Source organism: Pristis pectinata, chromosome 9 (genome assembly GCF_009764475.1).
Source record: "Pristis pectinata isolate sPriPec2 chromosome 9, sPriPec2.1.pri, whole genome shotgun sequence".
NCBI lineage: Eukaryota > Metazoa > Chordata > Chondrichthyes > Rhinopristiformes > Pristidae > Pristis > Pristis pectinata.
In genome coordinates, this window is record NC_067413.1 from 3065857 (window position 1) to 3092467 (window position 26611).

Below are 26611 nucleotides of genomic sequence, written 5' to 3' on the forward strand. Positions count from 1 at the left end.
GACAGTGAAGATGGTCATCTGATCAGCTGGATAAGTGGGCTGAGAAATGGCAAATGAAGTTTAATTCTAATAAGTGCGAGGGATTGCATTTTGGGAAGGCAAATGAGGGTAGGATTTTCAGTGACCCTGGGGAATGCTGTAGAAAAAAGCAACCTTGGTTCCCTGAAAGTGAAATATTGTGTTAAGTTTGGTCAGCCTGTTATAGGGAAGATCCCATTAAGCTGGAAAGAGTGCAAAGGAGATTTACGAGGATGTTCCCAGGACTTGAGGAATTGCGTTACAGAGAGAGGTTGGGACTTTATTCATTGGAGCATAGGAGGATGAGGGGTGATCTTATAGAAGTGTATCAAATCATAAGGGCACAGACAGTGTGAATGCAGTCTTTTTCCGAGGGTTGGGGAATGAAGAACTAGAGGCACAGGTTTAAGGCGAGAGGGGAGAGATTTAATAGGAATCTGAGGGGCAACATTTTCACCCAGAGGGTAGTCAGTATACGGAACGAGCTGCCAGAGGAAGTGGTTGAAGCAGGGATGTTAACAACATTTAAAAGGTACTCGGACAATTACATGGATAGGAAAAGCTTAGATAGGGCCAAACGCAGGCAAATGGGACTGGCTTAGATAGGAATCTTAGTCAGTAAAGGCCTGTTCCGTGCTGTACAACCTCATTATTCCTCTTTTGCACTATTTATTTATTTTTGTAACTTATAGTAATTTTGATGTCTTTATGTCTTGCACTGTACTGCCACCGCAAAACAACAAATATCACGACGTACTTCAGTGATAATAAACCTGATTCTGATTTTGCAGGTTGACAGGACTTGACCTGCTAGGGCACCTGCTCTGCCCAAGACCGCAAGAAACTGCAGAGTTGTGCGCACAGCCCAATCTATTACGGAAACCAGCCTCCCCTCCGTGGGCTCTGTCTGCACTTTCTGCTGCCTCGGGAAAGGAACCAACATCAAAGACCTCTCCCACCCCAGTGATTCTCTCTTATCCCCTGTCGGGCAGAAGATACAAAAGCTTGAAAACAACACATATCACTAGGCTCAAGGACAGCTTCTGATCCACTGTTATCAGACTCTTGAACGGATCTCTTCGACAAGAAAGATGAAATCTTGATCTACCTTGTCACGGCCCTTGCATCTTACTTGTCTACCCGCACTGCATTTTCTCTGTAATGCATCACTATATTCTGCGTTGTGTTTTCCTTTTGTACTAATGTACTTATGCATGGAATGATCTGCATGGATGGCACACAGACAAAAGTTTTTCACTGTATCTTGGTACACGTGACAATAATAAGCCAATTACCTTGTACTCCCTATATACTCATGACTGTGTGGCAAAATTCTGCTCCAACTCCATCTACAAGTTTGCAGATGACACCACTGTAGTTGGCCATATCTCCAAAAATGATGAGTCAGAGTACACGAAGGAGATACAGCTTAGTGACACGGTGTCACGACAACAACCTCAGTGTCAGCAAAACAAAAGAGCTGGTCACTGACTTCAGGAAAGGGGGTGACGTATATACACCTACCTGCAATGCACTTCCCTGTAGCTGTGACACTATACTCTGTATTCTGTCATTGTTTTTACCCTGCACTACCTCAATGCACCCTGCACTACCTCAATGCACTGATGTAATGAATTGATCTGTACCAACTGTGTGCAAGACAAGTTTTTCACCGTACCTCGGTACGTGACAATAATAAACCGATATCAATACTGGTTTTATTCCCTTTTATTTGTTCGTGGTATGCCAATTCTATTGGCATTTATCGTCCATTACAGTGCCCCAGGCTAAGCAGGTAGTTAGGGTTCAACAGCATTGGTGGGTCTGGAGTCACACGTGGTCCTGACTGGGAATGGAAGGCAGATTTCCGCTTCCCACTGGCATCAAGGAACCAGGTGGGTTTTCACAACAATGTGATAGTTTCACGGTCACCGTGACTGATTTCATAGGGTTGTACAGCACGGAAACAGGTCCTACACACCTGCGTCAACCATAAACCACCCACTTACACCAATGCTGCATACAACCAATCCTGCATTAACCCCATTTTATTTCCCCCCCACATTCCCATGAACTCACCCCAGATTCTACCCCTCACCCACACACTGGGGGCAATTTACAGCGGCCATTTAACCCACTGACCCGCACGTCTTTAGGATGTGGGTGGAAACTGGAACATCCATGCGGTCACAGGAAGAACGTGCAAACTCCACACAGACAGTGCCAGAGGTCAGGATCGAACCTGGGTCACTGGAGTTCTGAGACTCCACCTCCATCAGCTGTGACACATTTTCTTCCAAATGTGTTCAATTATGAACTTAATCCCACGGGAGCTATATGCATCTGGAGACAGCAGAGACTGCAAATACTGGAATATGGAACAACATCCAAATCTCTGGTTGCAAATCCAGTAGGTGAACCATTGTACGACCACGCCCTTCTCACACTTGGCAGGGTTTTGATGCAACAGGCGAGACCAGAAGCCGAACAAGAACGTGGTCTGAGAGGGGAGTCACGCAGAGGTCCCAATTTGACCTCAGGAACTCCCAAGGTGTATAACAAGAGTATATGGAGATGTAGTCACTATTGCAAAGACACAACATTATTGTACAAGAGTCCTTCAGCCTGTTGCTCGACTCGTCTCTAGGTGAGGCACAAATCCCCCCGCTGTCATTGAGTAGATAAGTTTGGTGAGGCAGTGGTTACTTTTATGGTTTTGGGGTTAGTTTTACTGGTTTAGTAGGGATTTTTTGCGTTAAATTGCGTTCATTCTTTTGAGAACTAGTCCGGTAAATATGCAAGCACCTCATTGCATCAAATGTCGCAATTCTGTGCAATAACTTCCAGTTTTTGGTACGAGAAACAAACGACAAGGTTCTTGACTCCTAAACCCCACCTTTTGCTTTCCAAACGCGGGCACGTTTTGCAAACGGCCAACGAAGCTCGCCCTGGACTGCAAATGAAAATAAAAAGCACCGCACCATCCTTGCCAATGTTACAGAAACAAAATCAGCGCACCCGCGTGTGAAGAGAGAGAAAAATATAATGCAAATGACAGAGCAGCGACAGAACCAAACTCTGAAGACACCTTCCCAAAAGGCGGCGCCGGCACCAATACAAAGCGAAGCCACAACCAATATCACCGCTGTAAAGTTTACATTCACGATTGAGACGCTACGACCCCGTTACAATGCAATGCTAGCTCGTAAACTCGCGCATCGGACCTGACTCAACCTTGTGCAATACTTTATTTTTTTTAAAAGAAAATACCCGGTAACTTGCAGCAGGGTTGAAGGACGGGACCGGGTGTGCTCCGGGTGCCTGCACCGTGCGGCGGCCGCCGGCTCGGCTTCCAATCGAACGCTGGCCCGGGAGCGCGTGACCGCCGTGCAACAATGTAACGGGCGGGGATTCCCCCGGGGGGGGGGGGGGGGGGGTTGCTGTTTACAAGGCAGGACCGAGCGCCGCATGGGACAAACCGCGGAGCCGCTCGCATCTGCTTCAAGCCCTGCTGTTCAAAGGGACGTGCATTGGGTGTCATGGGTAAAACCCATGCACAAGGCACTGGCCGCGAAGTTTTGCACGGCCATTTATTGGTAAATCGGTTTATTATTGTCACAGGTACCGAGCTGCAGTGAAGCATGTTATTTTGCATTGCCATCCGTACAGATCATTGCTTTACAACAGTGCATTGAGGTAAAAAGATAACAGAATGCAGAGTAGAGTGTTACAGAGAAATTGTCTACCTGCACTGCATTAAGGTGTAAGGTCATAAGGTGGTAGATTGTGAGGTCAAGAGTCCATATTATCGTACTAGGGGGCCATTCAATAATAACAGCGGGATAGAAGCTGTCCTTGAGCCTGGCGGTACGTGCTTTCAGGCTTTTGTATCTTCTTCCAGTTGGGAGGGGGGAGAAGAGAGAATGTCTGGGGTGGGTGGGGTCTGTGATTATATCGGCTGCTTTACCGAGGCAGTGAGAAGTGTAGACAGAGTCCGTGGAGGGGAGGCTGGTTTCCGTGATGAGCTGAGCTGTGTCCACAACTCTCTGCAGTTTCATGCAGTCTGGGGCAGAGCAGTTGCCATAATATTTAGGAAACCGGTTTACAGAGAGTCAGTCTCGCCTATACTGATGTTGCTCCCTTCCCAGAGAGTTCTGGACCCTCCAGGAATCAAATAATTCATTAAAACAAAATAAGGATTTGCATTTTCTACAGTGCCTTCTTCTAAGCATAGACAGCCAATGAAGGGTGGTTACTTTGTGAGGTTGGACATGTGGTTGCCAGTTTGTGTGCAGCAAGATCACAGAAACAGTTGCTTAGAGATAAGATCACATTCAGATTAGTTTATCGTCATATACATTGGGATGTGATGGAATTTGACTTTGTCTTGTAATGTACTGTGCTGCTGCTGCAGAAAGCTAACTTTCATGGCATTTATACCCTGGGTATATATGCCTATGACAATAAACTTGAACTTGAAATTCCTTGCCTGCAAGAAGCTCACATGGTACATTATATATGGGAATAAGGTATTGGTGTTGGAATGATTTATTACTGTCACATGTACTGAGATACAGTGAAAAGCTTTTGTTTGCCTGCCATCCAGACAGATCATTCCGTACATAAGTACATTCATATTGTACAAAAGGAAAACAGAATGCAGAATATAGTGTTATAGTTACAGAGAAAGTGCAGTGCAGGCAGACAAATAAAGTGCAAGGGTCACTATGAGGTAGATTGAAAGTTCATCTTTGGTGCATGAGAGGTCCGTTCAAGAGTCTGATAACAGTGGGATAGAAGCTGTCCTTGAGCCTGGTGGTACGTGTTCTCAAGCTTTTGTATCTTCTTCCCGATGGGAGAGGGGAGAAGAGAGAATGAATACACGGATGAATACAGCGAGGAGCACAAAACAGCAGAACGGTGCAAAGATTGTAGTGCAAACTGAGGTAGTGCAAAAAGAAATGCTGAAGAGACAATAACGGATTAACTGAGGATTAAGGGTTTGAGAACATGGCAGCACTACTGGGAAGGGGGTGTGAGAGAGGTGTTTGGTTCAGAAGTCTGACAACAGTGGGGAGTCTGACGTCTGAAGCTGTTCTTGAGTCTGGACGTCCGGGCTTTCAAGCTCCTGTATGTCCTCCCAGAAGGTAGAAGAGAGAACAGGGAACGGCCAGGGTGGCAGGTATCCCTAACGATACTGTTTGCCTTCCTGAAGCAACGCACGGTGAAGATCAGAATCAGGTTTATTATCACTGACATATGTCATGAAATTTATTGTTTTGCAGCAGCAGTACAGTGCAACACATAAAGACGTAAAAATTACAATAAGTTACAAAAATAAATCAATAGTGCAAAAGAGAAATAATGACGTGGTGTTCATGGGTTCAGGGACCGTTCAGAAATCTGATAGTAGAGGGGAAGAAGATGGAAGGAAGCGAGGAGCCTGTGACAGACTGGGCAGTGTTTACCCCTCTCTGCAGCTTCCGTCGGTGCAGAGCAGAGCAGTTCCCATACCAGGTTGTGACGCAGCCCATCAGGATACTTTCTGTAGTGCATCTGTAGAAGATCAAGAGAATCCTCGTGGACATGCCGAAGCTTCTCAGACACCTAAGAAAGTAAATATGCACAGCATGGAAGAGGCCCTTCAGCCCACACAGTCTATGCTGATCTTCAAGCACCCACTTACATTAATCTATTTATTCTCCTCACATTCCTATGAACTACCTCCAGGTTCTACCCCTCACCTACACACTACGGGCAATATACAGTGGCCAATTAACCTACCAACCATCGAACCCATCTAAAGTGATGGTGTTCGACTCTAAATATTGACCAGACACCAGAAATAACTCCCCTGCCCCTCTTTAAAATAGCATCATGACATGACTCACATTCAGGACATCATAAAGAAGCGATGCCTCAAGAAGGCAGCGGCCATCATTTAATGACCCTCACCACCCGGGACATGCCCTCTTCTCGTTACTACCATCGGGGAGGAGGTACAGGAGCCTGAAGACCCACACTCAACGATTCAGGAACAGCTTCTTCCCCTCCGCCATCAGATCTCTGAACGGTCCATGAACCCATGAACACCACCTCGTTATTCGTTTCTTTTGCGCTATTTATTTATTTTTGTAATTCATAGATTTTATGTCTTGCACTGTACTGCTACTGCAAAACAGCACATTTCACATCATATGCCAGTGATAATAATTCTGATTCTGAGAGAAGGAGGCCATTCAGCACATTGTATACACTACGCACCAGCCAAAATTGGAGCTACTTGGGTTACTCCCACTCCTCAGCTCTTGGCCAGAGCCCCACAGGTCAGAGAGACCAAGGGGTACAGGTAGACAGGGTGGTGAAGAAGACTTTTGGCACGCTGACCTTCATCAGTCAGGGCACTGAGTTCAAGAGTTGGGACATGATGTAGCAACTGCACAAAACGTTGGTGAGACCACACTTGGAGTATTGTGTGCAGTTCTGGTCACCCAGCTATAGTAAGGATGTCGTTAAGCTGGAAAGGCTGCAGAAAAGATTCACAAGCATGTTACCAGGACTGGAGGGCTGGAGTTATAAGGAGAGGCTGGACAGGCTGGGACTGTGTTCCCTGGAGCGAAGGAGGCTGAGGGGGTGACCTGATAGAGATATATAAAATCATGAAGGGCATTGATAAAGTGAATGCAGTCAGTCTTTCTCCAAGGGAAAGGGAATCAAAAACTAGAGGGCATAGGTTTAAGGTGAGAGGGGAGAGATTTAAAAGGGACCTGAGGATCAAGTTTTTCACACAGAGGATGTGGGTATATGGAATGAGCTGCCAGGGGAAGTGGTGGAGGCAGCTCCCATTTGCCCGTGTTTGGCCCATATCCCTCAAAGCCATTGCTATCCGTGTACCTGTCCAAGTGCCTTTTAAATGTTGTTAATGTACCTGCCTCACCCACTTCCTCTGGCAGCTCGTTACATATACTGACCACTCTTCAGGTGAAAAAGTTGCCCCTCAGGTGCCATTTAAATCTTTCCCCTCTCACCTTAAACCTGTGCCCTTTAGATTCCTCAAGGTTGCCGCGCAGGTTGATGATGTTGTTAAGAAGGTGTGTTGGCCTTCATTGGTCGGGGTATTGAGTTCAAGAGCCGCAAGGTGATGTTGCAGCTCTGTAAAACTCTGGTTAGACCATACTTGGAGTATTGTGTCCAGTTCTGGTCACCTCATTGTAGGAAGGATGTGGAAGCTTTAGAGAGAAGATTTACCAGGATGCTGCCTGGATTGGAGAACATATCTTATGAGGATAGGTTGAGTGAGCTCGGGCTTTTCTCTTTGGAGAGAAGGAGGATGAGAGGTGACTTGACAGAGGTGTACAAGATGATAAGAGGCATAGATCGAGTGGACAGTCAGAGACTTGTTCCCAGTGCAAAAATGGCTCACACGAGGGAAGATAATTTTAAGGTGATCAGAGGAAGGTATGGGGGGGATGTCAGAGATAAGTTTTTTTACATAGAGAGTGGTGGGTGCGTGGAACGCACTGCCGGCAGAGGTTGTGGGGGCAGATACGTTAGGATCATTTAAGAGACTCTTAGATTGACATGAGAATGATAGAAAAATGGAGGGCTGTGTGGGAGGGAAGGGTTAGATAGATCTTGGGGCAGGATAAAATGGCGGCACAACATTGTGGGCCAAAGGGCCTGTACTGTGCTGTAATGTTCTATGTTCACCTTAAACCTACGCCCTCTAGTTCTTGAATCCCCAATCCAGGGAAAAAGATTGCACATATTCACCCTACCTATGCCCCTCATAACTTTGTACACGTCTATAAGGTCACCCCTCATTCTCCTATGCTCCAATGAATAAAATTCCATCCTGCTCAACCTCTCTCCATAACTCAGTCCTTTGAGTCCTGGCAACATCCTCATAAATCTCCTCTGCACTCTTTCTAGCTTAATGGCATCTTTGCTATAGCAGGGTGATCAAAACTGAACACAATACTCCAAATGCGGCCTCACCAACATCTTATAGAAATTGCTTAACTATATCTCACGAAAGGCTCGGAGCATAGTACAGAGTCCTGCACATGGGTCACTAATCTCACTTTGACAATTACCCTTTGCTTCCTGCCAATGAGTTAATCTTGGATCCAACTTGCTGCTCTCCCTTGGACTGTTACCATCTGATCAGTCTGCATGTGGGTCTTTGCAAATGCCTGTCCTTTACTGCATCAAATGTGCTGTCGTCATTAACCCTTCATGTTGTCTCTTCAAGTTAATCAGACATGGTCGGTAAGTCTATGTTGGATGAGTTGGGTGGGTTGAATCTCTCCTTACACAACCTCTCAGATCGAGGATGTCTTAATTCCACCTCAGTTCTGAGGTGTCTGGTGAGGCCAATGTTGGAACCCCAGGCTCATCCGTGGATGGTGGTTGACAGGTCATTCATGAGGTGGTGCGCTCCCCTCGCAGCTTACACAGGGCTTCTGTGTCTTCTGAGGTAGGACTCAAGGTTCTCAATACCATCCAATTGCTCCTTCTCCAATTTGAGCAGTCATAGAACATAGAATAGTACAGCACAGGAGCATGATATCTGTGCCAAACATGATGCCAAATTAAACTTAATCCTTTCTGCCTGTCTATGATCCATATCCCACCATTCCCTACATATTCATGTGTCTAAAAGCCTCCTAAATGCTCTGTTGTGTCTGCTTCCACCACCTCCCCTGGCAGTCATGGGCCAGAGATTCCCAGTTCAGAAGGATGAGAGGGGGTCTCATTGAAACCTACCGCATACTGAAAGGCCTGGATAGAGTGGACGCGGAGAGGATGTTTCCATCAGTAGGAGAGTCTGGGATCCAAGGGCACAGCCTCAGAATAAAGGGATGTCCCTTTAGAACTGAGGTGAGGAGGAATTTCTTCAGCCAGAGGGTGGTAAATCTGTGGAATTCATTGCCACGGAGGGCTGTGGAGGCCAAGTCATTGGGTGCATTTAATCGATAGGTTCTCTGGAAAAAAAAATCTTGAAAATCTCCTTTAGACTCTCCCCCTCTTAAAAGTGTACCCTCTAGTATTTAACATTTCCATTCTAGAGAAAAGACTCTGACTATCTACCCGATCCGTGCTTCTCGTAATTTTATATACAGGTCCTCCCCAACTTTCGAAAGCCTGACTTATGTACATCCTGTACGTACAAACGAGCATTTGGGAGACTGACTGGATGGATTTGTTGGTTGTTGTAGGGCCGCAGGCATCTTCTGCTGTGTGGGAACTCAGTTCACAGCCATATTTTAATACTCTCTAATTAACGCAGCATCCTGGTGAACCTCTTCTGCACCCTCTCCAAGCCCCCACATCCTTCCTGTAGTGGGGCAACCAGAACTACACACAATACTCCAAACATGGCCCTTAAGTTCCCTTTCAAATTTTTACCCTCACTTTAAACCTGTGCCTCTAGTTTTAGACTCCCCGACCCTGGGGAAAAGACTTTAGCTATTCATCTCATCTATGCTCCTCATGATTTTATAAACCTCTATAAATTCACTCCTCAGCCTCCAGGGAAAAGAGTCCCAGCCTCTTCTTATAACTCAAACTCTCCAATCCCAGTAACATTCTTGTAATTCTTATTTGCACTCTTTACAGTTTAATGACATCTTTCCTATAGCAGGGCGACCAGAACTGTACACAGTACTCCAAATGTGGCCATACCAATGTCTTGTACAGCTGTAACATGACATTCTAACTCCTGTACTCAATAACTTGCTGTGGATCCTATGGGTTCTGAACTATAGGTCCAGTCTCTCAGGTGGGACCTTACCAAAGGCCTTATTGAAGTCCACTACACTCTTCAATGCACTTAGTCACCTTCTCAAAAGATTCAATCAAATTAAACAGGTAGGATCTCCCCTTAACAATGCCGTGCTGGCTTTCCTTGATTAATCTCTGCCTCTCCAATTGCAGAGTAATCATGTCTCTCAGACCCTTTTCCAATAAGTTTCCTACCACCGATGTTATAGACTTTGTCTGTAACTGTAGCACTTTATTCTGCATTCTGTTGTCATTCTCCTTTGTACTGCCTCAATGCACTGATGTAATGAAATGATCTGTATGGACGGCCTGCAAAACAAAGTTTTTCACTGTATCTCAGTACGTGTGACAATAATAAACCAATTTACTCACAGGTCTGTAATTACCAGGCTCATCCCTATTGCTCTACTTGAATAAATGTACCGAATTTGCTGCCCTCCACTCATCTGGTACCTCTTCTTCAGCCAGAGAGTTGAACATCTGTGAGAACCTCACCAATCCCCTGCTTTGCTTTCTTGGAAGTCTGGGACACATTTTACAAGGCTCGCTGGGATATCTCACACCGCCTCCTTTTTAATCGAGCAACAGAAACATTGTGGACGTAAATTTTACATTCATTATATTTATTTTTTTACACCCCTTGCTTTAATTCCGACCGCAGATAGAACAACACGCATTCACGCCATTGAAGTATCAGCGGCCAACGTAGTTTTGAACCTTTCTGGTGACGGGGCAGGCCTGTGGGTGTTCTGCCCTGTCGTCAGTTACAGCCGGAAGTTGTCAGGAGGCGACGACTTGTGACGCGCCGCGAATACGGTCTATTCGCTGGTACGGTGGGGGCGGGGCTTACAGGCACATGCGCAGTGGGTGCGGAACGAGCCGTGACGTGGACCAGTGGTGGAGGGAGGCAGGGAGAGAGGTGAGGGGAAGGGAGGGAGGGGAGAGGTGAGGGGAAAGGAGGGAGGGGAGAGGTGAGGGGAAAGGAGGGAGGGAGAGAGGTGGGGGGAAAGGAGGGGGGGAGTGGGGGGAGGGGAAAGGAGGGAGGGAGAGAGGTGGGGGGAAAGGAGGGGGGAGAGGTGAGGGGAAAGGAGGGAGGGAGAGAGGTGAGGGGAAAGGAGGGGGAGAGGTGAGGGGAAAGGAGGGAGGGGAGAGGTGAGGGGAAAGGAGGGAGGGAGAGAGGTGGGGGGGAAAGGAGGGGGAGAGGTGAGGGGAAAGGAGGGAGGGAGAGAGGTGAGGGGAAAGGAGGGAGGGAGAGGTGAGGGGAAAGGAGGGAGGGGAGAGGTGAGGGGAAAGGAGGGAGGGGAGAGGTGAGGGGAAAGGAGGGAGGGAGAGAGGTGGGGAGGGGAGAGGTGAGGGGGAAAGGAGGGAGGGAGAGAGGTGAGGGGAAGGGAGAGAGGTGAGGGGAAGGGAGGGAGGGAGAGGTGAGGGGAAAGGAGGGAGGGGGAGAGGTGAGGGGAAAGGAGGGAGGGGGAGAGGTGAGGGGAAAGGAGGGAGGGGGAGAGGTGAGGGGAAAGGAGGGAGGGGGAGAGGTGAGGGGAAAGGAGGGAGGGGGAGAGGTGAGGGGAAAGGAGGGAGGGGGGAGAGGTGAGGGGAAAGGAGGGAGGGGGAGAGGTGAGGGGAAAGGAGGGAGGGAGAGAGGTGAGGGGAAAGGAGGGAGAGAGGTGAGGGGGAGGGAGGGAGAGAGGTGAGGGGGAGGGAGGGAGAGAGGTGAGGGGGAGGGAGGGAGAGAGGTGAGGGGAAAGGAGGGAGGGAGAGAGGTGAGGGGAAAGGAGGGAGGGAGAGATAGGGATAGAGAGAAGGGGAAGAAGAGAGAGAGGGATTGAGTGAGAGTAGACAGGAGAGAGAAGGGGAGAGAGAGTGTGTGTGATTAAGGGGGTGGAGCCAGATTTCCAGTGACAAAGCGAGAGAGTGTGTACAGGATAGAAAGAGTAGTGGGAGAGGGAGATAGTAATAGAGTGAGTGAGGGGAAAGGAGGGAGAGCTGGAGGTGTTGAGGGCCTTGAGGAAACAACAGTGAGTGGGATGGATCAATAAATTCCAGGACAAATGGCTGAGTTTGAGGAGGATAACCTTCAGAAACAAGTGAGTAATTCAGTGTGTGTGTGTTCCTGTATCTCTCTGCACTCAGTCCCTCCCAAATCTCTATTCTACGTCATTTTCTCAGACTCTCCCCAGATCTGGAGGATGGTTTGTGCTCTCTGGTTGTCTGGGTTCTGAGGTGAATGATGGGATCTGCGGACTCTCCCACAGACAGGGCAGGATGTGCCCAATGGGGTGGATAGTCTGTGAGGCGGTAGGCTCCTTCTGCCACCTATACAGGGCTTCTGTGTGCCCCTGACATATGGCCTTGAGGTTCTCAGTGCCATCCTGAGTACTGCTTCGCCACCTCGAGGGTCACGGGCCAGTGACCCAGGGTTTGGTGTAGATGTTAACTTTTCCAAGGAGGATTTGAGAACATCCTTGAACCCTCTCCTCTGCCCACCTGGTACTTTCTTCTCATGACTGAGCTCAGAATAGAGTGTCTATTTTGGGAGTCTGCCTCAAGCATTCAAGTAAGGTGGCCTGTCCAGTGGAGCTGAGTGTAATTGGGCCCTCAACACTCGGGTGTTGGCCTGAGGGAGCACACTGATGCTGATTTATTTATCCAACCAAAGTCAAAGTCGAGTTTATTGTCATGTGCACAAGTCCATGTGTGCAGAGGTGCAGTGAAAAACCTACTTGCAGCAGCATCACAGGCACTTGTATGATGAGATGGACTCTGACCTCACGATCTACCTTGTTGTGACCTTGCACCTTATTGCACTGCACTTTCTCTGTAGCTGTGACACTTTACTTTGTACTGTTATTGTTTTTACCTGTACTACATCAATGCACTCTGTACTAACCCAATGTAACTGCACTGTGTAATGAATTGACCTGTACGATCAGTATGCAAGACAAGTTTTTCACTGTACCTCAGTACAAGTGACAATAATAAACCAATACCAAACATGGCATCAGATTAACAGCATTCACAAGAAAAACATAAATTAGATACAGGAAGTCCCCGGGTTATGAACGAGTTCCGTTTTTGAGGCAGTTCGTAACCAGATTTTGTGTGCAACTCGGAACAGTGTCCGCGTATGCGCACTTGGGCCGGGGATGGCGGCCGCACATGGCCCCAGCCACACATGCTCACTTGGCCCGGGGTTGGACCAAAGAAGGTGTACCGCCGCCGTGGTAGGATCGGGGGCCGGGCCCGCTGATGAACCAACCACGAAGGTCGGTTTGTAAGTACGGATGTTCGTAAATTGGGCGTTCATAAGTCGGGGACTTCCTGTATCGGTAAATTGCTTTATAACTGTCACATGTACTGAGATACAGTGAAAGATTTGTCTTGCATACTGTTCATGCAGATCAATTCATTACATCAGTGCATTGAGCTAGTACAAGGTAAAACAATAACACAATGCAGAATAAAGTGCTATAGTTACAGAGAAAGTGCAGTGCAAGCAGACAGACAATAAGGTGCAAGGTCATAACGAGGTAGATTGTGAGACCAAGGGTCTGTCTTAACATACTAGGGAATCATTCAGAGGGACTGAGTTATAGGGAGAGGTTGGACAGGCTAGGACTTTTTTCCTTGGAGTGTAGGAGACTGAGAGGTGATCTTACAGAGGTATATAAAATCATGAGGGGCATGCACACAGTCCTTTTCCGGGTTGGGGAATCAAGGATCAGAGGGCATAGGTTAAGGTGAGAGCGGAGTGATTTAATAGGAACCTGAGGGGCAACTATTTTGCTGAGACGGTGGTATGCATATGGATTGAGTTGCCAGAGGACGTGGTTGAGGCAACTTTTAAAAGACAGTTGGACAGGCACGTGGATAGGAAAGGTTTAAAAAGTTATAAGCCTAACAATGGCAAATGGGACCAGCTTGGATGGGTACCTTATTGTTTTACCTGGTACTTTCTCAATGCACTGTTGTAATTAATTGATCTATATGAACAGTTTGCAAGTCAAGTTTTTCACTGTACCTCGGTACACGTGACAATAAAAAAAAATTTTAAAATCTTTTCTGCACTCTTTCCACTTTTCTCCACTCTTTCTTATAGCAGGGTGACCAAAACTCCAAGTGCGGCCTCACCAGCATCTTGTAGAACTGCGCCATAACCTCCTGACTTCTATACTCAATGCCCTGACTGATGAAGGCCAACGTGCCAAACGCCTTCTTCACCACCCTGTCTACCTGTGACTCCACTTTCAGGGAACCATGTACCTGAACTCTCTGTTCTCCAGGACCCTGCCATTCACTGTGAATGTCCTACCTGGATTTGACTTTCCAAAATGCAACACCTCCCACTTATCTGAATTAAACTCCATTTGCCATTTCTCGGCCCACTTACTCAGCTGATCAAGATCCCCCTGTAGTTTTTGAGAACCTTCTTCATTGTTGACTATACCACCCATTTTAGTGGCATCTGTAAACTTACTAACCATGCTTTGTAAGTTCTTATCCAAATCATAGATATCAGAATCAGGTTTATTACCACTGACATATGTCGTGAAATTTCTTATTTTTTGGCAGCAATGGTATAGATGACATACAACAATGGACCCATATGACAATAGTAAACCAATTGTCATATGGGTCCATTGTGCAGCCACCCCCTCTCACTCTGCCGTCATCAGCTCACACTGCCTACACTGGAACAGGAGCAGGAATAGGCCACGCGGCTCCTGGAGCCGGCTGCCCCATTCCATAACGTTGTGGCTGATCCGGTCTTGGTCTGCACCACTTTCCCGTGCTCTGCCCACATCACACGTAGTCCATGCGTCTGTCAGGTAGGACTCGCACAGTGAATGGCAGGGCCCTGGAGAACAGAGAGACCTTAGAGTTCAGGCACACGGTTCCCTGAAAGTGGAGTCACATGTAGACAGGGTGGTGAAGAAGGCGTTTGGCACACTGGCCTTCATCAGTCAGGGCACTGAGTATAGAAGTTGGGAGGTTATGGTGCAGTTGTACAGGACGCTGTTGAGGCTGCTATAGGAAAGGAGTCTGTCAATCTACGTGGAACCTTCCCTTGTTTAGAAATTTTAGTCTCTATTGATGCAGATTTCAACAGAAAAGAGCGTTATGTTGCGGTTATTAAAGCTCCAATTTATCTTCCTTTTCAGATCGATGAGATAGAAGCTCTGTCGTCTATCTATGAGGATAATTGGACCGTTGTCGATGAGGCTGCAAGAATATTTTCTATCAGGATTGTTGATCAACAACCAAAGTGGACTATTTGCCTCCAGGTATCCTCAGAGAATTGTGTACACTGTAGGGCGACCACACTGCAGGAAGGACGTGGTAGCAATAGGGAGAGTGCAGAAGAAATTCACCATGATGTTGCCTGGAATGGAGGGCTGTGGTTATAAGGAGAGGTTGGATGGGCTGGGTTTATCCTCACTGGAGCACAGGAGGCTGAGGGGTGACCTTATCGAGATTTATAAAATCATTTGGGGCATAGATAGAATAGATTGTTAAAACTTTTCCTGGGGCAGGGAGACTAGAACTAGAGGGCACAGGTTTAAGCTGATGGGAGAAATTCAAAGGAGATCTGAGGGGTAAGTTTTTCACACAGGTGGTGGTGGTAATCTGGAATGAGCTGCCAGAGGAGGTGGTGAAGGCAGGTACAAGGGGCAGACACGGTAGTGTAGCGGTTAGCGTAACGCTATTACAGCGCCAGCGACCCACGTTCATTTCCGGCCACTGTCTGTAAGGAGTTGGTGCATTCTCCCCGTGTCTGCGTGGGTTTCCTCCGGGTGCTCCGGTTTCCTCCCACATTCCAAAGAATACTGGTTAGGAAGTTGTGGGCATGCTATGTTAGCGCCAGAAGCATGGTGATACTTGCGGGCCGCCCCCAGAACACTCTACACAAACTTAAAAGACGCTTACACAAATTGTTGGAAAAACATAGAAGGATACAGGTCTAATGCAGGCAAATGGGATTAGTGTAGATATGTGTCATGGTCAGCATGGACAGGATGGGCTGAAGGGCCTGTTCCCGCACTGTATAAAATCATGTCTTCCTTTTCTCCTTCCCCCTCTGCCCCCAGAACACAATGCTCAGATGTGAAGCAATATCTCGTTGGGATAACCCACAGAAACTCACATTTATGTAAAAGAAAATAGGAATGGGAAAATGCTGGAAATGTTCAGTAGGTCAAGCAGCATCTGTGGAGAGAAATAGAGTTAACCTTCATCAGAACTGGAAGAGATTTGACTGTTTATCTATGGAGCCTGAGGAACTGAGGAGAGGAGGGCGTGAGGGGGAAGAGATAGAATGGAGGGCAGGAGAGATTCAATGGTGAAAGGTGTTGGGGCTTTGGACAGTAGGTGGGAACGGAACCAGTAAAAAACTGATGGGAAAACATAACAATTTTCTCCAAAAGGTTTTGCTTCTAAATTTTCCCCAGTTCTGATGAGATGTTACAGAATTGAAACAATGGCTGTTTCTCTCTCTCCACAGATGCTGCCTGACCTGCTGTGTGATTCCAATGTTCTCTGTTTTTATTTCAAATTGCCAGCATCTGCATTATTTTGCTTTTCAACTCCATTTATAATCACACTTTGACATACTGAAATGTCCCGAGATGCTTCAGTAATTGTAATCCATAAAACTGTGACTCTTAGCTGCATCTGCCGGGGGTGGTGGTAGAGGCTGATGCAATAGGGACATTTAAAAGGCTCTTAGATAGGCACATGGATGTAAGAAAAATGGGGGATATGGGCTGTGCAGGAGGGAAAGGTTGTATTGATCATGGAGTAGGTGTTGAAATAGTTTGACGAAACGTCATGAGCCAAAGGGCCCATACTGTGCTGTACTGTTCTATGTTCTGTTGGGAAATGTTAGAATGAGTGGGCAAAAGCTCAGAAGGCTGTAGAGAGGTTTAGGGAGGGTAATTATAACCCTCCTTTTCAGATCAATGAGTTAGAAGCTCTTTATAGTGATTTTTATAAATGACTTGGATGAGGATGTGGAAGGGTGGGTTAGTAAGTTTGCTGATGATACAAAGGTTAGTGGTGTTGTGGATAGTGTAGAAGGTTGCTGTAGATTACAACAGGACATTGATAGGATGCAGAGCTGGGCTGAGAAGTGGCAGATGGAGTTCAACCCGGAAAAGTGTGAAGTGATACACTTCGGGAGATTGAATTTGAAGGCAGAATACAAGGTTAATGGCTGGACTCTTAGCAGTGTGGAGGACCAGAGGGATCTTGGGGTCCAAGTCTATAGATCCCTCAAGGTTGCCATGCAGGTCGATAGGGTTGTTAAGAAGGCATATGGAGTGTTGGCCTTCATTAGTCAGGGTATTGAGTTCAAGAGCTACGAGGTGATGTTGCAGCTCCATAGAACTCTGGTTAGACCACACTTGGAGTACTGTGTTCAGTTCTGGTTGCCTCATTATAGGAAGGATGTAGAAGCTTTAGAGAGGGTGCAGAGGAGATTTACCAGGATGCTGCCTGGATTGTGGAGAGCATGTCTTATGTATAGGTTGAGTGAGGTGGGGCTTTTCTCTTTGGAGAGAAGGAGGATGAGAGGAGTGACTTGATAGAGGTGTACAAGATGATGAGAGGCATAGATCGAGTGGACAGTCAGAGATTTTTTCCCAGTGTGACAATGGCTAACATGAGGGGGCATAATTTTAAGGTGATTGGAGGAAGATATAAGGGGGATGTCAGGGATAAGTTTTTTTACACAGAGAGTGGTGGGTGTGTGGAACGCACTGCCGGCAGAGGTTGTGGGGGCATACATTAGGGACATCTCAGAGACTCTTAGACACGTGAATGATAGAGGAATGGAGGGCTATGTGGGAGCGAGGGTTAGATAGATCTTAGAGCAGGATAAAATGGTGGCACAACATTGTGGGCCGAAGGGCCTGTACTGTGCTGTAATGTTCTATGTCTATCTTTGAGGATAATTGGACCATGGTCGATGAGGCTGCAATAATGTCTTCTATCAGGATTGTTGATCAACAACCAAAGTGGACTATTTGTCTCCAGGTATCCTCAGTGTATTGTGTACACTTCTGGTGACCACACTGCAGGAAGGACGTGGTAGCAATAGGGAGAGTGCAGAATAGATTCACCAGGATGTTGAATCACATGCACCAAGATAGTGTTTGTGTGCCATCCAGACAGATCATTCCACACATCAGTACAACGAGGTAGTACAGAAGGGAAAGTGATAACAGAATGCTGAATAAAGTGTTACAGTTACAGAGAAAGTGCAGTGCAGGCAGACAATAAGGTGCAAGGGCCACGACGAGGTAGATCAAGGGTTTGTCTTTATCATACAAGAGGTCCGTTGAAGAGTCTTATAACAGCCAGAATTCCGGAGCTGGGGCAGGCAGGTGAAGTCGCAGCTACTAGTGGTAGAGTGGTTGAACTCAGGAATGATCACGTGGGTTTGGAGGACGGTGCAGAAGTAGGGAGGGAGGTGAGACTATGGAGGGATTGGAAAACAAGGGTGGGGATTTGAAGAACTGGGGATCCATTGTGGGTCAGCAAGGAAACAGGTGATGTGTATGACATTCCTTAGGCTTGGGAGTCTAGACCAGCCTCAAAATAAAGAGTGTGCCATTCAGGATAGAAATGAGAAGGAACCTCTTCACCCAGAGGGTAGGAGTCTTTGGAATTCTCTACGCAAGAGATTCAGTCACTGAGTATATTCCTGATAAAGACGATGGATTTTTTTGGATATTAAGGGATATGAGTTTCAAAGTCGAGTTTATTGTCATGTGCACAATCCATGTGTGCACAGGTGCAATGAAAAACTTAATTGCAGCAGCATCACAGGCACAGGGCATCATACAAGCAGCATTCACAAGAAAAACATGAAATTTCCCACAATTTTTACAAGAAATAACACAACTAGAACAAAGACCATTTTAGTGCAAAGTGATCAAAGTGGTCACAGTTTTGCTGTACTGAGGTAGTGATTAGGGTTGTGCAGGTTGGTTCAAGAACCGAATGGTTGAAGGGAAGTAGCTGTTCCTGAACAAGGTGGTGTGGGACTTCAGGCTTCTGTACCTCCTGACCGATGGTAGCTGCGAGAAGATGGCATGGCCCGGATGGTGAGGATCTTTGATAATGGATGTTGCCTTCTTGAGGCAGCGCCTCCTGTAGATACTACCGATGGTGGGGAGGGATGTGCCCCTGATGTATTGGGCAGAGTAGGAAACTGGTGCTGAGGTAAAAGATCAGCCCTGTTCTAATTGAATGGCCTTCTCCTGCCTCTGTTCCTTATTCTCAGCTGGTGTGAGTCAGGTGATCATACAGGTAAATTCATTACACAGTGCAGTTACATTGAGTTAGTACAAGGTGTATTGATGTAGTACAGGTAAAAATAATAACAGTACAAAGTGTCACGGCTGCAGAGGATGTGCAGTGCCGGTAGACAATAAGGTGCAAGGTCACAATAAGGTAGATTGTGAGGGCAGAGTCCATCTCATCGTATAAGGGGAACCGTTCAATAGTCTTATCACCGTGGGATAGAAGCTGACCTTGAGCCTGGTGGTACGTGCCCTCAGGCTCCTGTATCTTCTGTCTGACGGAAGAGGAGAGAGAGAATGACCCGGGTGGGTGGGTGGGGTCTTTGATTATGCTGGCTGCTTCACCAAGGCAGTGAGAGGTAAAGACAGAGTCCAAGGAGGGGAGGCTGCTTTCCATGACGTGCTGGGCTGTGTCCACAACTTTCTGCAGTTTCTTGTGGTCCTGGGCAGAGCAATTGCCATACCAAGCTGTGATGCATCCAGATAGGAGGGTTACTCATAGTAAAATCGTAATTTAAGAACCGGGTGCAGATGCTGAGAGATTGCAAATACTTGTCACTTACTTCCTTTTAAATTTCCTAATAAAGGGAGGTTTGTACAATATACAGAAATAGGACATTTGAACCCAGAGCCTGCAACGTCTTGACACTTGAACCTCTTTACCATTACAGCACAGAAACAGGTCTTTGAAGATAAGATATCATTGTTAGTCACATGTACATCGAAATACACAGTGAAACTCTTTGGTCCACTGTGTCCACGTTGACCATCAAATACCCAACTCTTTAACCCTAAAAGTGGCGTGAACGTGGAACATGACACAAGCGGTGGTTGAGGCAAGTAGTAAAGATGATAGAACATAGGAGACGCTGGTTAAACACTAATGGATCAATTTCATTCATTGTTGGGATCTGGGCATCACTGGCAAGGCCAGCTTTTTTTAACCATCCCTAATTACCCCTCAGAAGGTGGGGGTGAGCTGCCTTCTCGAACCGCTGCAGTCCTTCTGGTGAAGGTGCTCCCACGGTGCTGTCTGGGAGGGAGTTCCAGGATTTAGTCCCAGTGGAGATGAAGAACTGACGATAATTTTCCAAGTTGGGATGGCGTGAGACTTGGAGGGGAACCTGTACATAAATTCAGTATGTGTTAACAGTTTACCCCGTTTATGTTCCAGGTGACGCTCCCTCCTGAATATCCAACTGCTGCACCACCTGTCTATCAGTTAAAGTAAGCATTGTATCTTCCTGTGCTTTCTGTTACTCCACCTTAACCAAACTTCTCAGCTCCTTGTAATTGTGTCTACCCTATCAAGTGGAATTAGCCCTCCTTGCACTTTTCCAATTCCTGCCCAACCAAGAAGGTGACCACCTTGTTGAAAGTTTGCAAGCAGCCAAGGGTTTGTGGTGACGTTGACGGTGAGACTATCAGCGTTCACTATCGTTAATCTGTGAAACCAACTTTGGAACCCCACGCACGCGAATGATGTTCCCTGTGGAAATTCCGAGATTACCATGGATTTGATTCCCACCCCTCCACATCCTGTTTTTTACAGTTTCACTATCGCAAACAAGGGAAATCGGCAAATTCGAGTGAACTTGAGGCACTTACCACGATATTCTTGCAATTTCTTGCATCATATTTACATAGAGTCGTACAGTACGGAAACAGGCCCTTCGGCCCAACAGGTCCATGCCAACCAAGATGCCCCATCCTAGCTGGTCCCATTTGCCAGCATTTGGCCCATGACCTTATAAACCTTTCCTATCCGTGTACCTGTCCAACTGTCTTTTAAATGTTGTCAATGTACTTGCCTCAACCACTTCCTCTGGCAGCTCACTCTATATAGATACCACCCTTTGTGTTTAAAAAAAAGTTGCCCCTCAAGTTCCTATTAAATCTGTCCCCTCTCACCTTAACCCTATTCCTTCTAGTTCTTGATTTCCCCAATCCTGAGAAAAAGACTGAGTGGATTCACCCTCTGAGTTTTCAGTGGTGTTCTAATCCAGAATTACTGCTGAGCAAACTCTCTGGCCTTATTATATAAAACTCGATTGTCACTTTTTATTACCCATACATATAAAACTCGATATCTTATCATTTCATCATTAATATTTTAACATTTTAATTTTTAATACTTCTTTGTTAGTCATATGTATGCATTTTAATCCTTTTAGCATTTTGTAAAAGTGGTGTGCACTTAGAGTATTGTGTTTGGTTCTGGTCACCGCACTATGGGAAGGATGCGATTCGGCCAGAGAGGGTGCAGAACAGATTCCTAGATTGGAGGTCTTGAGCTATCAGCAGGGATTGGGTAGGCTGGGTCTGTATGCTCTGGAGCGAAGGGGGCTGAGGGGTGACCATGATAGAGGTATGTAAAATTGTGAGAGGTGTAGATAGCTAGTGCTTGTTTCCTATGCTAGGGGTGTCTAAAACCAGAGGGCATAGGCTCAGGGTGAGAGGGAAGAAGTTTAAGGGAGATCTGAGGAGTAAATTTCTTGCACAAGGAGTGTCTGGAATAAGCTGCCAGAGGAGGAGGTGGAGGCAGGAACAGTAACAATATTTAAGAGGCATCTGGATAGGTACTTGAATGAGCGGGGCACAGAGGGATATAAAATTAATGCAGGAAAGTGGGGTTAGTGTAGATAGGCATGAAGGTTGGCATAGACAGGGTGGGCTGAAGGGCCTGTGTCTGTGCTGTACCACTCTGTTTAGGAAAGGTAATTAATAATCGTTCTTTTTGCTATCTGGTTTGCTGTCCGTGAGAATTCTCCAATGAGATTGGTTGCTCAACCAGCTTTATGACGTAGCTGCTGGATGCCAGGATGCCTTTGAACTGATGTGTGACGTCGGTGATGTCAGACAAGAGGAACACCACAGACACTGCCAGACCCTTGGGGCACCTTTGTTTGAGATCGTAAACTTCTAACACTTTGTCGCTGACCACAGGATTTAAGCGGTAATGCTTTCGTATCACTTTATTGGTTTATTTCTGTTTGGTTTCAGTGCTCCTTGGCTGAGAGGACATGAGCGGGCAAATCTTTCTAATGACCTTGAAGAAATCTACCTGTAAGTCCATTGTATTTCAAAGATAATGCGAACTCAGATTAATGCTGTCTTGCATTGACTTTTTCTATGAAATAGCTGCCATTTCAATAATGAGTACTGTGGTAAAGTAGTTTACTCCCTCGACTGGCGTCCAGAACTCTAGGTCATTGATCCAAAGGGCAAAAAACAAACTGGTGGAGGATCCGCTTCACAAAGCCCCCGCACTCTGTCCGCACTGGCCATCTGGAGCTTACGGTTGCCATCCAATTCCCCTCCCCATTCCCACATCGACCTGTCTGTCCTCGGCCTCCTCCACTGCCAGGGTGAGGCTAAACACAAACTAGAAGAACAGCCCCTCATATTCCCCCCCACAGCACGGACACTGAATTCTCCAACTTCAGGTAACCTGCTCCCCTCCGTCCCTTTCCTCTCTCCTCCTGATCTCCCCAGTTCCTCCTACACCCACCCCCATCACCCTGTTTCCTCCTCCCCCCACCCTCTCCATCTGCCCACCGCCCACACACCCCTCCCACTGGATCCCTCCCCCCCCCACTGTTCCCACCTGCCCTCCCCACCTCCCTTATTTGGTTCCAGGCTCCACCTTCCTCTCCTATCAGATCCCACCATCTGCAGCCCTCTGTCACCCCCACCTCTCACCTCCCAGCCTCTGTCGCTGCTCCCACTCCCCCCTCCCCCATCTGCCCATCACCCCTCCCCACCTGGATCCACCCATCACCTGCCAGCTCTTGCTCCACCCCTTCCCCTCCACCTCTTTATACCGGCCATCTCTCCTCTATCTTTCAGCCCTGACAAAGGGTCTCGACCCGAACCGTCGACTGTCCATTCCCCCCAACAGATGCTGCCTGACTCACTGAGTTCCTCCAGCATCTTGTGTGTTGCTGATGGAGGACCTCAGTAGGTCAGGCAGCATCTGTGGGGGTAGAGCGATAATCAATGTTTCAGTTCGAGACCTTGCATTGGGACTTCCTCCGACACTTTGGTCTTTGCTCCAGATTACAGCATCCCCAGTCTCTTATGTCTCCATTGATGCAAGGACATGGGTTTGATGTGCTGGGGAGTAGGTACAGAGGAGATGTCAGGGGTAAGTTTTTTACTCAGAGAGTGGTGAGTGCGTGGAATGGTCTGCCGGCAATGGTGGTGGAGGCGGATATGATAGGGTCTTTCAAGAGACTGTTCTTTAGGGAAGGAAGTCTACCACTTTAACTTCCTCTAAGCTGCTTCCTCAGTCTTAGAGTCATACAGCACGGGAAACAGGACCTTTGGCCCAACTCGTCCATGCTAACTAAGATGTCTGTCTAAGCTAGTCCCATTTGCCTGAGTTTGGCCCATATCCCTCCAAACCTTTTCTATCCATGGACCTGTCCAAGTGTCTTTTAAACATTGTAATTGTACCCGCCTCTAACACTTCCGCTGGCAGCTCATTCCTTACACCCACCACCCTCTGTGTAGAAAAAGTTGCCCCTTAGGAGTCCTTTAAATCTTTCCCCTCTCACCTTAAACCTATGCCCTCTAGTTTTAGACTCCCCTACCCTGGGGAAAAGACCGTGACCATCCACCTTATCTACAGTATGTCCCTCATGAATATATAAACCTCTATCAGGTCACTCCTCAGTCTCCTTCGCTCCTGGGAAAACAGACCCAACCTGTCCAGTCTCTCCTTATAACTCAAGCCCTCCAGTTGCGGCAACATCCTCCAGAATCTTTTCTGCACGCTCTCTGACTTAATCACATCCTTCCCATAGTGTGGTGACCAGGACTGCACACTATACTCCAAGCTCAGTCTGACTAACATCTTATCCAGCTGTAACATAACGTCCCAACTCTTGTACTCAATGGCCTTCTTCACCACTCTGTCTACTTGTGTCACCAGTCTGGCGGTATTTTGCACACAGACAACATTCTGTTTGCTTTTGGAACTAAAATGTTGATATTTTGAATTTTGTTACAAATTACAATTGAGCCAGAGTGGGTTCCTAAAAAAAGTTTCTGCCATGAGTGGTTTGGATTTGGACCTGTTCATGATACCGAGCAGCTGCAGATTCAATAGGTGCCTATAATTGGGAAATGGATTGTCGGGACAAGGAGTTGCAGGGTGTGAAGAGTCAGAGGCTGCTCCCCCTGCATTGCACTGTTGTTAGATGGAGTAGAAGTTTGACAATGAGCACTTGTGACTTAATTTCTGATTTGGTCAATCTGTTTCAGGCAAAATTCAGGGGATTGCGTTCTGTTCCTTTGGGTGCAAAAGATTCAGGAGTTTCTGCAAGTGAAATCTTGGTCAGATGCTGCAGGTAATGTTGGCTGTCTCTGATGTGTTGTTTCGATGCTGCAGTTATAGCTCCAGGTAGATATAAGCACATATTATATTCACCTGGAGATGCAATGTCTAGTCATTATCTACCTGGATACAATGACATATTAGAAAATTTAAAACTAGTTTTCGCCAATCAAAATCTTTGTTTAATTCCCTATTTCCTTGCAATAGAGAAGGCCATTCAGCCCATTGAGCCCATGTCAGCTCACAGAGAAATCCCATTGCTCTGTTAATTTTCCCTGTAACCCATTAACCACCACTCACCAACACACCAAGGGTAATTTACAGCAGCCAATTAATCTACCAACTCGCCCTTCTTTGGGATGTAGGAGGAAACCCACACGGTCACAGGGACAATGTGCCAACTCCACGCAGGCAGCCCCAGAGGTTGGCTCTACTAGTCAGCAGCAGAGGGTTTTGAATTTGTGTGTTATCCTCGTGCAGGGGCCTTGCTCATTGTATCTGAACCATTACAATTTTAGTGGATTCAGTCCACGGTCCACAGATTCATTCGTGGGGATCCAGACCTTTATTATCCTTGAAGGTGGGCGTGAGCCATCGCTTTAAACCCTGCTGAAAGTACCTCCACAGGGTGGTGCAGAGCAACTGACAGGAACCAACAACCCCCTGAGGTCCTCCAGCAGTTTTATTGATCCTTTTCCCAATGGTCTAGATGCTCATCCAGATGAAGGGTCTCAACGTGAAACGTTGACTGTCCATAACCCTCCACAGATGCTGCCTGACCCGCTGAGTTCCTCCAGCTCCTTTTGTGTGTTGTTCTAGATTCCAGCGTCTGCAGTCTCTTGTGTGTCCCCAACTATGAGCGTTGGGCTTGGTTCAGGTCAGGTTTTAATTTTATACCCAAGCAGATGTCTTCGACTGATTGCCAAAACAGTCTGCTGGAGAAACTCGGCAGGTCGGGCAGCATCTGGGGAGGCACATGGACGGTCGATGTTTTGGGTCAAAACCCTGCATCAGGGCCGAGAGTGTAGTGGAAAGCTAACCAGTGTATAAAAGGGAGAAGGAGGGGTGAGACGGGGCTGGTAGGTGGTAGGTGGAACCAGGTGAGGGCAGGGAGCAGGAGGTGATGGGCAGATGGATCCTGGTGGGAGAGGAGCGTTGAGACAGAGGCTGGTTGGTAATAGTGGAAACAAATAGGAGGATAAAAATATATATAGTCTCCAACTGGAGACACAAGAGACTGCAGATGCTGGAATCTGGAGCAACACACAAAACGCTGGAGGAACTCAGCGGTTCAGGTGGCATCTGTGGAGGGAAATGGACAGTCAACGTTTCAGGTCGAGGCCCTTCATCGGGACTTGACTCGACTGGACTCCAGGTGAAGGGTCTCAACCCAAAACGTCGACTGTCCATTTCCCTCCACAGATGCTGCCCGACCTGCTGAGTTCCTTGTTTGTTGCTGTAGTCTACAACTAATTGTTGGGCCATTTCTAACAGCAGGTGTCATATGTTGGAATTGGAATTTGGAATTGGTTTATTACTGCCACATGTGAAAAGCTGATACAGTGGAAAAACTTGTTTTGCTTGCCATCCATTTCAAAACAAACGTACATTGAGGTAGCACAAGGGGCAGCAATAACTGAATGAAGTGATACAGTTACAGAGAAAGTGCAGTGCAGGCAGACAATAAGGTGCAAGGCCATAATGAGGTAGATTGTGAGGTCAAGAGTCCATTTTATCGTACTAGGGAACCATTCAATAATTTGGGATAGAAGCTGTCCTTGAGCCTGGTGGTACGCGCTTTCAGGCTTTTGTATCTTCTGCCCGATGGGGGGAGGGAGAAGAGAGAATGTCCGGGGTGGGAGGGGTCTTTGACTGTGTTGGCTGCTTTCCCGAGGCAGCGAGAAGGCTAGACAGACCTGGACCTGATCCAAGTAGCAAACCTCCTCTTCTGAAGGGCATCGGTGAACCAGACATTCCCTTCACAACAATCTGCTGCTGCTTTCATGCTCACTGCTGCCAATACCATCTTTTCAGTTTCAATTTACTTAATTAGTTAAATGTAATTCCCCAGCTGCTGGGTGAGGTTTGTACTGTGCCTCCCGATCGTTATGCTCAGACCTCTGGATTGTGGGAGATATCACATGATTCACTCAGAATCAGGTTTATT

General features: G+C 47.1%; 2 protein-coding genes across 5 annotated transcripts in view; one reads left to right on the forward strand and one right to left on the reverse strand.

Moving 5' to 3' along the window:
* Positions 1-10229, reverse strand: part of LOC127574547 (oxysterol-binding protein-related protein 1-like) — a 212593-nt gene extending 202364 nt beyond the window's left edge. For 3 of the 4 annotated variants that reach the window (XM_052023613.1, XM_052023614.1, XM_052023611.1), the window contains exon 1: positions 3289-3429. The gene's annotated coding sequence lies outside the window, so the exon portion shown is untranslated. Of the gene's footprint in view, positions 1-3288; positions 3430-10176 lie in introns of those variants that run through there. The other variant, XM_052023612.1, reaches the window with a different exon arrangement.
* A 1241-nt stretch (positions 10230-11470) lies between these two features.
* impact (impact RWD domain protein) overlaps positions 11471-26611 on the forward strand; it is a 42700-nt gene continuing 27559 nt past the window's right edge. Inside the window, exons 1-5 of the mRNA XM_052023653.1 lie at positions 11471-11885; positions 14961-15083; positions 20278-20330; positions 22107-22169; positions 24372-24457. Of these exons, the coding sequence (XP_051879613.1) occupies positions 11850-11885; positions 14961-15083; positions 20278-20330; positions 22107-22169; positions 24372-24457 (361 nt within the window). The 5' untranslated portion in view covers positions 11471-11849. The remainder of the gene's footprint in view (positions 11886-14960; positions 15084-20277; positions 20331-22106; positions 22170-24371; positions 24458-26611) is intronic.